The following is a 16,143-nucleotide window of genomic DNA, read 5'->3' on the forward strand; positions in this document are numbered from 1 at the left end:
CCATCTTAAAGCATGCTGGCTGGGGAATTCTGGGAGTTGAAGTCCACCCATCTTAAATCAAGCTGGTTGGGGAATTCTGGGAGTCTAAATCCACCCAGATTAAAGCATGCTGGTTGGGGAATTCTGGGAGTTGAAGTCCACCCATTTTGAAGTTGCTAAGGTTGAGAAACGCTGATGTAAACAAAAGGAGGAACTTGGAATAGGGACTACAGTTCCCAGGATCCCTCAGTAATGGCCACAGGGACCTGCTTTACGACCGCCACGGCTTAACAGTCGTTAAGTCGAGCACTACCTGTAAATCTACAGCACAGTTCAATGCTTTCGAATGGGAAGTAAATTTTGACAGAAAATCTCCCTGTAACTCAAAACCTGTCACGCTAAACCAGATTTGGGGATCCTGACCTTGCTAAGCCCAGATCCAGCAGAAAAGAAGAAAAAAAGACTTATCAAGATTTGAGATGCAAATGTTTATTTTCTCTTTCCAAACATCCTTTTTTGTGCGCCTATTTACATGTTGGACCCAACCAGGTCCAAAATGAAAGTAAAAACAAAATCAAAGTGGGGTTTTTTTTAAATCTATACAACAGTGCTTCCCCAACCTTTTTCCTTCTAAAAACCACCAACTCTTTTCGGGCTTTAGCGAACGTTTTCGTTTTGTGCACTTTTATGAAGGCCGGAATGGAGAAAAAAAATCCTACTTCAACAGATGTCAGGGCATGGATATTTAATTTTGTTTACTGAATTAAATTTCTGTGAGGCCCACAGATCACGACTGCCTCCTCCTCGCAGGAGATTCATCCTGAATTTATTAACCCAAAGGACGCCAAACGGTCCCTTTTTTTCTTCAAAAAACAGCGTTTTGCACTGACACGAGTTTCATCGTTCCTTCTGCAAAACCATGAATGAGTTTGTGTGTTGTTGCGACCCCCAAAAACCCCACATTTACCTAGTTTAGGCAATTTGTGCAAGTTTGGGAAGCACTGCTATAAAGGTAGTGCACGACTTACAACAATTCTGTTCGTTTAGCGACCGTTCGGAGTTACGACGCCACTGAAAAAAGTGACTTATGACCGATTTTCGCACTTATGACCGTGGCAGCGTCCCCAGTGGTCATGTGATCAAAATTCAGGCACATGGTTGCAGTGTCCCAGGATCATGTGATCACTATTGGTGATCTTCCCAACTGGCTTCCAACAGGCAAAGTCAATGGGAGGAAAGGAGCTGGATTTGCTTAAGGACTGCCTGATTCATTTAACAACCTGTCTAACCCCCCCCCCCGTGGCCAAAACGGTCATAAAATCAGGCGCCACTCCGCTGAAGAACCATGGGAGAAGCCAGATCCAATGACGAACAACCGCAGCGATCTGCTTAACGACCGTGTCAAACACGGCCCGTCCAATTAGCAAGCACCTTAGCCTGGCAACAGGAATACTGATCCCAAAGGTGGTGGTAAGTTGAGCACTACTTAAACAGGGAACAGCGATGGAGGATCCCAATTCCCCATCTTCTCTAGGCTTTGAAGATCCAGAGGCATGTACAGAGCGAAAGCCGAGGAAGTTCCACAGACCCAATTTTTCCTTTCTACCTGCCTGCCGTGCTCGGCAGCTTCTCCGTCCACCTGGCCCACGGACAGGAGAAGGTGATGCTGTTTCGACGCACCACATTTGATTTGGCACGGCCGCGGGCGTCACCCAGCCGCGCATCGCGACTGCCCTTCACCTTGTGTTAATAAGCAAACGGCGACGACGGTTAGCAAACAAAAACTCTCCAGTTAAGCAGGGCGGAAGGGAAGCCAACCGGTCCATACGCCGACGCAGAAGATCTCTCCGAGCAATTCCCCACGCCTGAGAACTCGGTTGCCATCTTTAAGGTTGATCCATCCGGATTTCGGCAGTTTCAGGTGCCGGATCCGGCTTCGTGCGAGGAAAGGCAGGAGAGGGACCGGCTGGCCGGGGGAGTGGAGCCCCCCAGCATCCGCCATTGGAAGATGCTGGTGTCCTTGCCCCCCATGGAAATGAGGTGGCCGTCGTCGTGGGTGAAACGGACGTTGGTGACGTGGCTGCCGTGGCCGGTGTAGACATGGCTGGGAGCCTGCGGAAGATCAGGAACACGTAGAGGGGAGGAAGAGACATTAAAAACTACGCTGTTTGATTGAGACACCCCAAAACACCAAAGTGGGGTGGAATTCTCCTGCCAGTCTTATTTTGAAGGGCAGGAAAAGGTGGAGAAGAATTTAGCCCAGGTTTACAGTGATACAGGTAATTCTCAATTTACACCCATTCCTTTAGTTTGGTTAAAAGATAAATTTAAACTGATATTATTGATACCTTTAGGGAAAAAATATAAGGAATGTTGATAGGCAATTGTATATTTACTTACTACAATAAGAATTGTATTTGCTTAGCGGGGAAAAATGTCTATTACCAGATGAAAAGAGGATGTATTGGAGGGTGTAATAATATTGGATTAAGTTTGAAGAAGCTGACATGTACCACGAAATTACTAATGGACTCAGTCATCCGGTTGTTTAATTGGGCACTTGATTGTAAAAATAGAAAATCAATAAAATATTTATAAACAACAACAAAAAAGGATAAGAACCATCAAACAATGTCTGAGCATTACCTCCCAGCCAAAATTTTTACTAATTCTTCCCGGTTTAAGAGTGCCCTTCTTCCTTAGCGTCCTACCTTGGGCTTGGCACAAGGGTACTGGAAGAGATGGACTTTGCAAAAATCGTCCGCCACAGCCACCACCCGCTCATTGTGCGAACGGCACAGGGAGTTGATATCCGTGCCATCCGAGCCGTCGGGCCAAACCCCTGGGTTGAGGGTACGGAAGAAAGAGGAAACGAAAAGGAGAGTTGAATTGGATTTCGTCCATCTGATTTGGGATGCCTGCCCCAATCCAGGAGATTCCGGGCCGCTCACGAAAACCCCAACAACTTGTCAAAACAAGTAAAAACTGTTACCGAAAACGTGGAAACCCAGCACGCAGGTGTAGGAGGCCCACTCCCGGTCCCTGTTGTCAAACCGATTCCGTACTAGCTTGCAACCTCTGGCCACCTCCCCTGAAAGGAAAATCATGATTGTGATGAGTGTGTTTGTTTCTATCCCGCCTGTATTATTTTTAATCAATAACTCAAGGTGGCGAATATAAATAACACCCTTCTCCCGTTTTCCTCACAACAGCAATCCTGTGAGGTAGGATGGACTCAGAGGGAGGGACTAACCAAAAGTCACCTCGACGGTTTTCATGGCTAAGGTGGGACTAGAATTCCCAGTCTCCTGGTGATTGGCCCAAAGTCTCCCACCCAGGCTTTCATGCCTAAATTGGGACTAGAACTCACCGTCTCCTGGTGATTGGCTCAAAGTCACCCAGCTTGCTTTCATGTCTAAGGCAGGACTAGAACTCACCGTCTCCTGGTGATTGGCCCAAAATCACCCAATTGGCTTACATGATTAAGGTGGGTCTAGAACTCACCGTCTCCTGGTGATTGACCCAAAGTCACCCAATTGGCTTTCATGCCTAAGGGGGAACTAGAACTCGCCATCTCCTAGTTTCTAGTTTGGTGCTTTCCACACTACATCTCTCTCTCTCTCTCTCTCTCTCTCTCTTTTTTTTTTTCTTTCTCTGCTGCTGTATTTTAAAAAACAAACTTACAATACAAGATTTCATAATCCCCGGAATTGGACATGATGAATTTCCCATCTTTGGACCAATCCAGATGTGTAATAAAGCTGGAGTGCCCCTGAAGTGAGAGAGAAAAAGAAGAGATCGATTATCCGATACTTTCCAGGGTGACAAGATAACCAAGGATAGTAAGCAAGCAGAATCCGGCCGAAAGACCAAAACCCAAAAAATTAAAAACACGTTTTCAAAGGTTTACGGCAGTTTACTAAACTTTAATTTTCCTTTCAGGCTAAGATGGAACAAAGATTCCATTTTTCCCTTACCTCAGCAGGATAGTTTATTTTCTTTATCTGGCGTTTTTAATGGGCTTTTTTGGGTTGTTTTTAATACAAACCTCTGTGTTTTGTATACTTGTCGGTGGCCCAGAGTTATTTCATTAAGACGAGCATCCGTAATAATTGACAGAATAAATAAACAAACAAATTTCCCAGGAAGTTGATGTGTTTGTTTCATTCTTTTCCACCACCCAGATTAACCATTCCCTCCGGCTTGCTCTATCTATGTTCCTCGCCCTTCTGCTCACCGTGCAGCGGCCAAAACGAGTATATTTATGCCCTTTCTCTTCCACACTATATATATAGATGAAGTTGTCATGGGAACCGATGGCCAAGAACTCTCCGTCTAGCATAAAAAAAAATGACAAAATAAAAAAACAAGTTTAAAATAGGCCGGACAGCAGGGGAAGTCGCCTATCTCCATCAGCAAAGAAATTATGATTGTTGGCTGCATAGTCAGCCAGATGTTTAGTCTGGATTTGGCATTTTTATCCGCTAATTGTGTCCTTCCCAACAATCTGGGATGTGACCATCATTTGCCAGATCGGAAGAGAAAAAAACAGATAGCCAGCCAGTTAATATTGGAGCGAGACTCCCAGGATCCGATGTCGCTCCCTGTTTCTCTGCTTAACCTTTTCCCAAAAACAAAAAACAAAACCCCCACGTAAATCCAATTATAGAAAATATTGTAGCTCAGGGTTGAATGGTGGGGTTACATGTTCTCAGAGCTTGGTCATTTTCTTGCGGACGTTATGCTATCAAGCTATATAACATCATCCGTGCACGGGGGAGTGAAGTGTGCTGGCTGTTTATATAAGTAACTTGTCCCACCAGTCTTAATGTGTGGTTTATAACAGCCAGATAAGCAGGAAACAACACCAGATGAGTAATCAAAGAAGAAACAATAGAGGAAGGATGGATGGATGGATGGATGGATAGGAGGGAGGGAGGGAGAGAGGGAGGGAGGAAGGAGAGAATGGGAGGGACGGAGGGAGGAAGGAAGGAATTGGGAAAGGAGGGAGGGAAGGAGGGAAAGAAAGAAAGAAAAAAAGGAAGGAAGGAAGGAAGGAAGGAAAGAAAGAAAGAAAGAAAGAAGGAAGGAAGGGCAGAGGGAAGAAGGAAGGAGGGGCAGAGGAAGGAAGGAAGGAAGGAAGGAAGGAAGGAAGGAAGGAAGGAAGGAATCACTTCACTCTCCCAGGCATTGCTGATGTCACCTAGCTTGGTAATGAAACGTCTGCAGAAAAACAACCAAGTTCAGAGAATACCAAGAACTTCACAAACACGAGAAGATAAAAAATAAACAGAAAATCTAACCTGGGGAATAACGTACTACAGAGAGCTGTTCGTTTCCATCTGTGTAGCTGGACAAAACCTGTCGCGTCTCCGTCTCCAGCACCTGCCACCTGAGGGACATAAAAGTGTTGCGGATACCTTTGATCTTGCCAATATATATTTTTTCTAGGATTTTAGCAGCTATGGGAACAAAAGGAAAGATCCCTTTGATCCGAGCTGACACCTACCCACCCTGCAGGGTAGGACAGAGGAACTAAGCTTTTGTCTGTTACCGTCCTGGTTTTGGAGAAGCTGTTCCCCAAACCAACAGGAAGGGTCACCAGCCATGCTGAGTCCCAGGGAGGATGGCCAGTGATGGGAGGGGGGATAAGTTACCGTCCAGTGCTGAGTCCCACAGTCACCACTTTCCCACTTGGGTGGAAATCAGCGCAGAGTCCTGTTTCCTGGGAAGGGCAAAGAGAGAAAGAAAGAGAAAGAAAGAAAAAGAGAGAAAGGGAGAAAGAGAGAGAAGAGAGAAAGAGAGAGAAAGAGAGAGAAAGAGAGAGAAAGAGAAAGAGAGAAAGAGAAAAAGAGAAAAAGAAAAAGAGAAAGAGAGAGAAAAAGAGAAAGAAAAAGAGAAAAAGACAGAGAGAAAGAGAGAGAGAGAAAGAGAGAGAAAGAGAGAAAGAGAAAGAGGGAGAAAGAGAAAGGGAGAAAGAGAAAGAGAGAAAGAAAGAGAGAGAAAAAGAGAGAAAGAAAGAAAAAGAGAAAGAGAAAGAGAGAAAGAAAGAAAAAGAGAGAAAGAAAAGAGAAAAAGACAGAGAGAGAGAGAAAGAAAGAAAAAGAGAGAGAAAGAAAGAGAGAAAGAGAAAGAAAAGAAAGAGAAAAAGACAGAGAAAGAAAGAAAGCAAAGAAAGAGAGAGAGAAAGAAAAGAAAGAGAAAAAGACAGAAAGAAAGAAAGAAAGAAAAAGAAAGAAAGAAAGAGAGAAAGAGAAAAAGAGAGAAAGAAAGAGAAAGGGAGAAAGAGAAAGAAAGAGAAAGAAAGAAAAAGAAAAAGAAAAAGAGAAAGAAAGAAAGAAAAAGAGAGAAAGAAAAGAGAAAAAGACAGAGAGAGAAAGAAAGAGAAAGAGAGAGAAAGAAAGAAAGAAAGAGAGAAAGAGAAAGAGAGAAGCTGGTAAGGTGGTAATTTGTAAAAAGGTAGGAGGATCCTTGTCCGTGGGATCAAGCTCTAGACAGGAGGGGAATTAGGTTTTGATAACTGCAGTGGCAAAACTCAAATTCATTTAAAAGGCATCTATTGCCATGTACATGATTGGGGAGTCCCTGGGGATGCTGCAACAGCTGTTCAGTGTGAAGATCCGTCGTAAAACGCTTTCTTCGGTGCCGTTGCAACTGGACGGTCGCTAAACGCATGGCTGCAAGTCAAGGGGTGTCTGGGGTTGTTCTACTTTCTCCCACCGTACCTCTAAGGTGAGACTCCAAGCCATCATATGTTCACTGCCGTCCCACAGGCAGAGTTGCTTGTCGTAGCCGCAAGTGAGAAAAAGATCCCGCGAGGGGTGAGTCCCCAGACCCCAGAGTTCGTCCGTGTGGCCCTGCAAAGGAGGAGAAACTGAGTCATGGCTGAGAATACTGAGTCACTTGGAATCCTGCCTCCAGTTTTGGTCACCACGATGTAAAAAAGAGGATGAGACTCTAGAAAGAGTGCAGAGAAGAGCAACAAAGATGATCAGGGGACTGGAGGCTGAAACATATGAGGAACGGCTGCTGGAATTGGGTATGTCTAGTTTAACGAAGAGAAGGACGAGGGGGGACATGATAGCAATATCTCAGGGGCTGCCCCAAAGAAGAGGGAGTCAAGCTATTCTCCAAAGCGCCTGAAGGCAGGACAAGAAGCAATGGATGGAAACTAACCAAGGAGAGAAGCAACCTAGAACTAAGGAGAAACTTCCTGAGATTGAGAACAATTAACCAGTGGAACAACCTGCCTCCAGAAGCGGTGAATGCTCCAAAACTGGAAGTTTTTAAGAAGAGACTGGACAGCCATTTGTCCGAAATGGTACTATAGGGTTTCCTGCCTGAGTAGGGGGTTGGACTAGATGACTTCTAAGGTCCCTTCCAACTATATCATTATCATTCTCATTATTATAAAGTGGGAGACAGGAGGCTGGGGCTAGAAGCATTGAAGTGGGGGCGTCTCTGCTCACCTGGATGATGGGTTTGAAACCTTCGGCCAAACTGCCCCGTAGGAGGGCGTTGCGCGTGGTCCCCACCAAAAGCTCCCGGCTCTTGCCCTCTGCGATGGTGCGCACGGCGCCAAATTGCTCCGGTATCTGAGCCAAAAGTTAAAAAAAAAAATTTGTTAAATGAGAATATTTAAAAACAGGCAAACTATGCTGCAACGGTCGTAAGTACAAGGATCAATTGTAAGCCACACATTATGTTGTAACTTCAAACGGTCGCTAAAGAAATGTTTATATGTCAAGGACTACTTGATAGAATAGAATAGAATAGAATAGAATAGAATAGAATAGAATAGAATAGAATAGAATAGAATAGAATATATGGGGATGGGAAGAATAGAATAGAATAGAATAGAATAGAATAGAATAGAATAGAATAGAATAGAATAGAATAGAATATATGGGGATGGGAAGAATAGAATAGAATAGAATAGAATAGAATGGAATGGAATGGAATAGTATAGAATATATGGGATGGGATGGGATGGGATGGGATGGGATGGGATGGGATAGAATAGAATAGAATAATGAATAGAATAGAATAGAATAGAATAGAATAGAATAGAATAGAATAGAATAGAATAGAATAGAATAGAATGGAATGGAATAGTATAGAATATATGGGATGGGATGGGATGGGATGGGATGGGATAGAATAGAATACAATAGAATAGAATAATAGAATAGAATACAATAGAATAGAATAGAATAGAATAGAATGGAATGGAATGGAATGGAATGGAATATATGGGATGAGATGGGATGGGATGGGATGGGATGGGATGGGATAGAATAGAACAGAACAGAACAGAACAGAACAGAATAATAGAATAGAATAGAATAGAATAGAATAGAATAGAATAGAATAGAATAGAAGAAAAGAGTTGGGAGGGACCTTGGAGGTCTTCTAGTCCAACCCCCTGCTCAGGCAGGAAACCCTATACCATTTCAGACATATGGTTGTTATTAGTATTCATCACTTTGTTTTCCAGGGCTGGGCCACCTCAAAGGGCTAACAATCCCCTTCTGAGACTTAACAAGGCTCTAGACGTCATTAGTGAGGGAGAAAATTATAGGAACGAACTTGTACTGAGGTGCTCCTGCTGAAGTCTGTTCCCCCCCCGCCCCCAAACACACACACACACACACACACAACCTTACCTCCACCTCCTGGAGGACAGTGAGGAGGGGGCTCCACTGAAGCAAACGACGGTCCTTGCCGCCCCCACTCAAGACCGAACCGTCGCGGCACAGGCAGAGGCAAAAGATGCTCCCTTCGTGCGCGTGGGTCTGCTTGCTGATCTGATAGGTCTCTGTTGGAGGAAGAGACAGTACAAAGTTTATCCGTTGTCGCTTTTCATCAGATTTTGTTTTTCAACCAACGGATCCCACTATTTTACAGGTGGTCCTCGACTTCCCGCCGCAACCGGGCCCAGAATTTCCGTTGCTAAGCAAGACAATTGGTAAGCGAGTTTGGCCCCCATTTTACGACAAGGGATGGCTCGCAGTCCCACAGTATCCACCTTCCCCATCCCGACGAAAGTCTCGGTCTCTCCCCTTTCGCCTACCTTTCGCCCCCTTGCCCAGAGTGCGAATGTCGGCCGCTGCCCTCGCCCACGTGAGGATGTTGCCTTCGGAATCCCCCGTGAGGACATCCCCGTTGGTGTCAAACACGAAGCACTGGATAAACTTGGGCTTCTTGTATTTCTAGCAAGGGAAACGGAGGGAAGAGCTTGGCACCACCAAAGGGGCGGTTTGCAAGAACTGTGTCAACTCTGCAAACTGCCTATACAGGAAACCAGGAGACGGTGAATTCTAGTCCCGCCATAGGCAGGAAAGCCGACTGGATGACTTTGGACTAATCGCCAGGAGACGGTGAGTTCTAGTCCCGCCACAGGCAGGAAAGCCAACTGGATGATTTTGGACTAATCGCCAGGAGGCAGTGAGTTCTAGTCCTGCCTTAGGCAGGAAAGCCGACTGGATGACTTTGGACTAATCGCCAGGAGACGGTGAGTTCTAGTCCCGCCTTAGGCACGAAAGCCGGCTGGGTGACTTTGGACTAATCGCCAGGAGACGGTGAGTTCTAGTCCCGCCTTAGGCAGGAAAGCCGGCTGGGGGACTTTAGGCCAATCGCCAGGAGACGGTGAGTTCTAGTCCCACCTTAGGCAGGAAAGCCGGCTGGGTGACTCTGGGCCCATCACCAGGAGATGGTGAGTTCTAGTCCTGCCTTAGGCATGAAAGCCGGCTAGGGGACTTTAGGCCAATCACCAGGAGATGGTGAGTTCTAGCACCATTTTAGGCATGAAAGCTGTCTTGAGTGAGTTTGGACCAGACACCAAGGGACGGTGAATTCTAGTCCTAGCTTAAGCGTGAAAGATGGCTGGGTGATTGTACGCCCATCACCAGGAGACGGTGAATTCTAGTTCCACCTTAGGCCTGAAAGCTGACTGGATGACTTTGGGCCCATCGCCAGGAGACGGTGAGTTACATAGATGTAATCCTTCCACGATTCTTTTACCCCAAAGATCCCCTGTTTCTTGGTTAAGCTGCTTCCCACCCAGGTCCAGAAATAGACGTGCGACTTTCCAGCTGTGATTATGTTGCTACTGTCTTGGGGATTAAACTCCACCATCAGGACGGATTCGTTGGTGCTCTGGATAGGAAAAGGAAGAGCAAAAAAAAACCCCTCAGGCTACGGAACCCCTCAGGATCCATTCCTGAGTGTGTAATGGATCCCCTGCAGGATCAAAGTACCAATTCACGTAGGCCGCCATCACACCTGCAAATACAGGTAGTCCTCGACTTACGACCTGAGCCCAAAATTTCCATTGCTAAGCAAGACGGTTGTTAAGTGAGTTTGGTCGCCCGTTTTTACGACCTTTCTTGCCGCAGTCGTTAAGCAAATGAATGCCATTGTTAAATAAGTCACACGGTCGTTAAGTGAATCCGGCCTCCCCCTTGATTTAGCTGGTCAGAAGGTCGCAAAAGGGGATCACGTGACCCCCCTGGGACGTTGCGGCCGTCATAAATATGAGTCAGTTGCCAAGCGTCCGGACGTGAATCACAGGACCACGGGGAACCCTGCAACGGTCGTTAAGTGTGAAAAACGGTCATGATTCCCTTTTTCCGCTGCCGTTGTGACTTTGAACGGTCCCTAAACCAGCTGTTGTAAGTCGAGGACTAGCTGTAGCCTTCCTTTTGGCCCCCCCTCCCACAACAAATATTCCATTTCTTCTTCCCATTTGGTCTTCTGCAACCCAAATAGGTGATTCAATCTCCTTTTTTTTTGGGTCACCATCTCCCTGTTCCGGTTTCTATGCTCCTCCCCCTTTAAAAAAATTAACACGTCTGGCTGACATCTGGCCAGCATCACTGCATCTTCCATCGGCCTCTTTCCACCCCTCTCACCTTGATTTCAGCTTGCTTGGTGCCACGGAGGCAATCCCACACGGAGAGCATGTGTTCGTTGGATTCGTCGATCACACACAGGTAGGCGCCCTCGTCCTGGTTGGGGGAGGGGGAGAAAGAACGGCAGGTCAGGGCGGAACGGTCTGCGGGAAAGACCTTGGGGGAGGGATGAAAAAGATGCCCCTCCCCCAAGGGAACAGTCAGACAAGAAACAGCGGAGCTCTCAGCTGCAGGATGGGACAGGGCAAAAGACTCGGTTTCCCAGGCTGTGACGGAGAAAGACCCTGGGAGACAGGGCGAAGAGATGCTGCTAAGGGAACAGCCAGATAAGAGACCGCTGAGCCCTCGGCTGCATAATGGATGGAGAAAGAGGGCCAGAAGGGACCCTCCCTAGTTTCTCAGGCTGTAAAGGTGGGAGGAGAGAATCTAGAGCTACGAAAAGAGTTCAGAGTTGTGCAGGTAAGTGGGAAAGACTTTTGGAAAAAGAGTGAAGAGACCCTAGCCAGGAACAATCAGATAAGAGACAGCATAGCCCTCAGATGTATAATGGATGGAGAAAGAGGGTCAGAAGGGACCCTCCCTAGTATCTCAGGCTGTGAAGGAGAGAGCTGGAATGTGGGAAAGACTTCGGGATGAAGAGATACTGCCAAGGGAATAGTCAGATAAGAGACAGCTGAGCCCTCAGCTGCATAATGGGTGGAGAAAGAGGGTGAGAAGGGACCCTCCCTAGTTTCTCAGGCTGTAAAGAGGGGGGGGGAGAATCTAGATCTATGGAAAACAGTTCAGAGTGTGTGCAGGTATGTGCAAGGATATCTGGGGAAGACCTTGGGAGAGGGAGCAAAGAGACACTGCCCAGCAACAGTCAGATAAGAGACAGCAGAGCCCTCAGATGTATAATGGATGGAGAAAGAACGGACCCTCCCTAGTATCTCAGGCTGTAAAAAGGGAGGGGGAACCTAGATCTATGGAAAGAGTTCAGAGTTGTGCAGGTATGTGGGAAAGACTTTGGGAAACAGAGCAAAAAGACCCCAGGAACAGTCAGATAAGAGACAGCAGAGCCCTCAGATGTATAATGGATGGAGAAAGAGACTCAGAAGGGACCTTCCCTAGTATCTCAGGCTGTAAAAAGGGAGGGGGAATCTAGATCTATGGAAAGAGTTTAAGGTATGTGAGAAAGACATTGGAAAATAGAGCGAAGAGGCCCTGCCCAGGAATGGTCAGATAAGAGACAGCATAGCCCTCAGATGTATAACAGGCAGGGCAAGAGGCTCAGAAGGGACCCTCCCTAGTTTCCCAGGCTGTGAAGGAGGTGGCGGGAGTGATATGTGGGAAAGACCTTGAGGGATGGATGAAAAGATGCCCCCCAGAGAAGGATCAGATAAGAGACAGCATAGCCTCAGCTGCATAACGGATGGAGGAAGACGTTCCGAAGGGACCCTCCCTAGTTTCTCAGGCTGGAAAGAAGCTGGTGGGAGAACTGTACCTTCAGACTGGCGAGATTCTGTTAATGTGGCTTCACAATAAAGTAGAAATAGCTCATGGGCTGGGTTTCCTGTCTGACCTAGCTGACAACGGCTCCACTGAAATTCCTCGCAGGCAAGGGCCCAGTTTGCAAGTGGGGGTCAATTTGGGCTTAAAGACGACCCCAGGAAGAATAAGGGAGGCGAGACTTCTCAGTTAAGTTTTCGCAGACCCGCAAAACGGGAGAGAAACATTGAAATACAGAAGTGAAAAACCATCTCCTCCAATGTACTATTTTGTTCCGGGGTTCAATTCCCGCCCTGCAAAGCCAGACCCAGATATTCCGCAAAGGGCACTGGAGAAAAACCAAGTTTATTCTTCCTTTTCCGCCTTTCCTTTTGAGCCGGGGAGGGACTCACCGCCGTGGAGAAAGCCAAGGAACCGACGCCCCTCTCAAAGCTGCCCAGACCGATTTGCTGCAAGGTCAGCAGCGTGACGGAGTCCCAGATGTGAACAAAGGGCTGCAGCGGCTGTAGGAAAGACACCCCACCATCAAAACCCCTGTATCAGCATTTCTGAGCAACAAAACTGAGACAGCAGGAAAAAAATTAGCCCCGTTTCCCCGAAAGTAAGGCCTACACCAAAAATAAGCCCTAGCTTGATTTATGGGGGTGAGCCCTACTGTAGTAAAGTTGGTTTTTCATCCCCATGCATGCTCGCTAAACGAGGACTGACTATAGTATTCTTGATTGTGCTTCTTGTCTGGACTACCCTGAAAGGCTAATTACCTTGCCGTCCTTGTCCACGCCAGCCATCTGCCCCGAGGCCACACGGACTCCGTCAGGATGTACTGCAAGACTGCAAGAAATTGAAAAAAAATCATCTTTTTCCGATTCTATCCGCCATCGCTTCCCTTCTGAAGGAGAAACCAGGTGCTGGTAAGTTCTAGTTCTGACTTAGGCATGAAAGCCAACTGGGTGACTTTGGACCAATCACCAGGAGAAGGTGAGTTCTAGTCTTGCCGTAAGCATGAAAGCCGGCTGGGTGACTTTGGGCCAATCACCAGGAGACGGTGAGTTCTAGTCCCGCCTTAGGCATGAAATGGGGATGGGGAGCTTGGAAGGGGGAACCGTCAATGTGCATCCTTAAAAGGATTTCTTCATTTCTGGAACCCTTTGATTTTCGTCCAATTTGTTCCCCACACCATCTAACCACCCTGGCCCGTGGGAAGAATACTTCTTCCGTTAGATCCTGCCAGGATCGGTGAGCAAACAAGGTCACCGTGATCCACCCACTCACCAGCGCACACAGTCGGTGTGGCGAAGGTAGTGGCGCTGCGTGCGCCGCTGGACGTGGTAAAGCACCACCACGCAGGCAATGAAGTAGACCAGCTCCCCGGATGTTAAGACGTAGAGGTTGGAACGGCAGTCACGTCCCCGGTAGCCGTAGCTGGAGAGGTGTTAAGGAAAAGAGCGGGATTCTTTTAACCTTGGCCACTGAAAGCCGTTGGGACTTCAGTTCCCACAGTTCCATTGCCCGCATGGAATTCTGGGAGTTGAAGTCCAGATATAGGTAGTCCTGGAGTGATGACAGGAAACCCTATACCATTTCGGATAAATGGCTGTCCAGTCTCTTCTTAAAAACTTCCAGTGTTGGAGCATTCACCGCTTCTGATGGCAGGTGGTTCCACTGGTTAATTGTTCTAACTGTCAAGAAATTTCTCCTTAGTTCTAGGTTGCTTCTCTCCTTGATGAGTTTCCATCCATTGGTGCACGCCACCGTGCACCAGCGTGAATTTTTTTTTTAAGGATACACCCAGTCCAGTTGCAGCTTCTGTGTTGGGAGCTCCATGCGCAGATCCTCATAGTTATGGAAGTCGGAAGGGATGTACATGGTGATGGGCCGTCCGCGTAGAAACATCTTGATAGAGAGTCCCTCTGACAGGACAGAGGATAATTAAGGAATAATTAGAAAAAGAGCAGACCTTTTTTTGCAGGAAGCTTCAAAAGTTTCACCTTGCTTTAAGGAAGGATAAGCACTGTGCAACCTTGCCTCCCAAACTGAACAGAGAGAAGTGTGCAAAATAACGGTGAGATGTGTTTCCCCCCCAACACACAGACCAATTAGTGTAAATAAAGCAGTGGAACTGTCCCCAGGTGACAGTATTGCAACACAACTGGCTAAAAACAAAAATGAAGAATAAAGGAAAGTTAAAAGTGAAACTGAAAGTAAAAGCAAAGTTAAAGTACTGTAAAATAAACTCAGTGCAGTGTACAGCGGTAAAGTATAAAGTGAAGTGAAATAAAAGTAAAGCAAAATAAATACTTTTAAGTATAAAGTGAGGTATATTGAAATAAGATAAAACGAGGCAAAATAAAGTGAAGTAAAATAGCAAAGTATGAAGTGTAAGGTGAGATAACACAATAAAACAAAGCACTAAAATAAAATAATCAAGTAAAATAAAATAAATAATAAAACAAAACAAAACAAAATAAAATAAAATATAAAATAAAATAAAATATAAAAGGATAAAATAAAATAAAATAAAACTCGTCCGCAGCCGGCATGCTTTGCTGGAAATTCCGATGAATGCCGGCTTCTGACAAAATAATATCGCAAACCGAGGAATAATACTTTATGAGACGCTGAGAAGAATGGCCAGCCATCTCCCACCCACCCTTAATTAAGCCCACCCCCTGAACCAGCCAGTAACTCCTTTTTAGAAGATCCTCACCCAGGTTATAATTCAAACGACGAGAGCTTGTCGGTCCTGCAGGCAAGAACAGAAAGAGTCTATTTGGCCTTTCCTTAGCAGAAATAGTAATAGTAACAGTAGTAATAGTAGTAGTAGTAGTAGTAGTAGTAATAATAATAATAATAATAATAATAATAATAATAATAATAATAATAATAATAATAATAATAATAATAATAATAATAATAATAATAGCAATAGACTAATGGCGAATTTGTCAATGCCAATGGTGTTCAAGTGGTGCTCCAGTTGTTTTGGGATTGCACCCAAGGTACCAATAGTCATAGGCACCTTGGGTGCAATCCCAAAACAACTGGAGCACCACTTGAACACCATCATCGGCATTGACAAATTCGCCATGAGCCAATTGCAAAAGGCGGCCTTACTAGGAACTGCTTCCATCCTGCGACGATATCTGTAACACCATCAAACATCCACATCTGCCTATCCCAGGTCCTTGGTGAGGACTCAATAGGCAGACAAAAATGCCAAATCCAGTCTGAACATCTGGCTGACTGTGCAATGATCAATAATAATAATAATAATAATAATAATAGTAATATGGCGGTTTTACTGGAAACAACTTCCATCCTGCGACGAGATCTGTAACACCATCAAACATCCAAATCTGCCTATTCTAGATCCTTGGTGAGGACTCGATAGGCAGACAAAAATGCCAAATCCAGTCTGAACATCTGTCTGACTGTGCAATGATTAATAATAATAATAATAATAATAATAATAATAATAATAATAATAATAATAATAATAATAATAATAATAATAATATGGCGGTTTTACTGGAAACAGCTTCCATCCTGCGACGAGATCTGTAACACCATCAAACATCCACATCTGCCTATTCTAGATCCTTGGTAAGGACTCGACAGGTAGACAAAAAATGCCAAACCCAGCCTGAACAATAGCTGTGTGATGATCAATTATCATCATCATCATCATCATCATCATCATCAAATTTATCTGCCATCCATCTCGGGGTCCAGGGGGCCTCTGAGCGACCATGGGCAGCCACTG

At 45.7% G+C, this 16,143-nt stretch overlaps 1 protein-coding gene across 1 annotated transcript; it reads right to left on the reverse strand.

Annotated features, from left to right (window-relative positions):
* Positions 1-1,896: 1,896 nt before the first annotated feature.
* Positions 1,897-14,288, reverse strand: EML3 (EMAP like 3). Its single transcript, XM_029285144.1, has 17 exons — positions 14,167-14,288; positions 13,653-13,802; positions 13,142-13,211; positions 12,773-12,883; positions 10,893-10,988; positions 10,003-10,137; positions 9,053-9,191; positions 8,646-8,797; positions 7,449-7,574; positions 6,705-6,836; positions 5,637-5,704; positions 5,283-5,371; positions 4,217-4,314; positions 3,664-3,751; positions 2,972-3,070; positions 2,691-2,821; positions 1,897-2,091 (listed from the first exon to the last, which is right to left on the reverse strand). The coding sequence occupies exons 1-17, from the start codon at positions 14,271-14,273 to the stop codon at positions 1,897-1,899; spliced, it is 1,986 nt and encodes a 661-aa protein (XP_029140977.1). The 5' UTR covers positions 14,274-14,288.
* Positions 14,289-16,143: the final 1,855 nt, after the last annotated feature.

The sequence above is a fragment of the Protobothrops mucrosquamatus genome, unplaced genomic scaffold (assembly GCF_001527695.2).
Source record: "Protobothrops mucrosquamatus isolate PMUCROS unplaced genomic scaffold, P.Mucros_1.0 scaffold1339, whole genome shotgun sequence".
NCBI classification, from domain to species: domain Eukaryota; kingdom Metazoa; phylum Chordata; class Lepidosauria; order Squamata; family Viperidae; genus Protobothrops; species Protobothrops mucrosquamatus.

Excerpts from the sequence above, each read along its gene's own strand:
- EML3 (XM_029285144.1), bottom strand. The coding sequence starts at position 14,273 with ATGTTTCTACGCGGACGGCCCATCACCATGTACATCCCTTCCGACTTC. Across the intron at positions 8,798-9,052 it reads TCTGGGCAAGGGGGCGAAAG|AGACCTATCAGATCAGCAAG; the intron begins GTAGGCGAAAGG and ends TTCCTCCAACAG. Across the intron at positions 5,372-5,636 it reads GTGGGACTCAGCACTGGACG|GTGGCAGGTGCTGGAGACGG; the intron begins GTAACTTATCCC and ends TATGTCCCTCAG.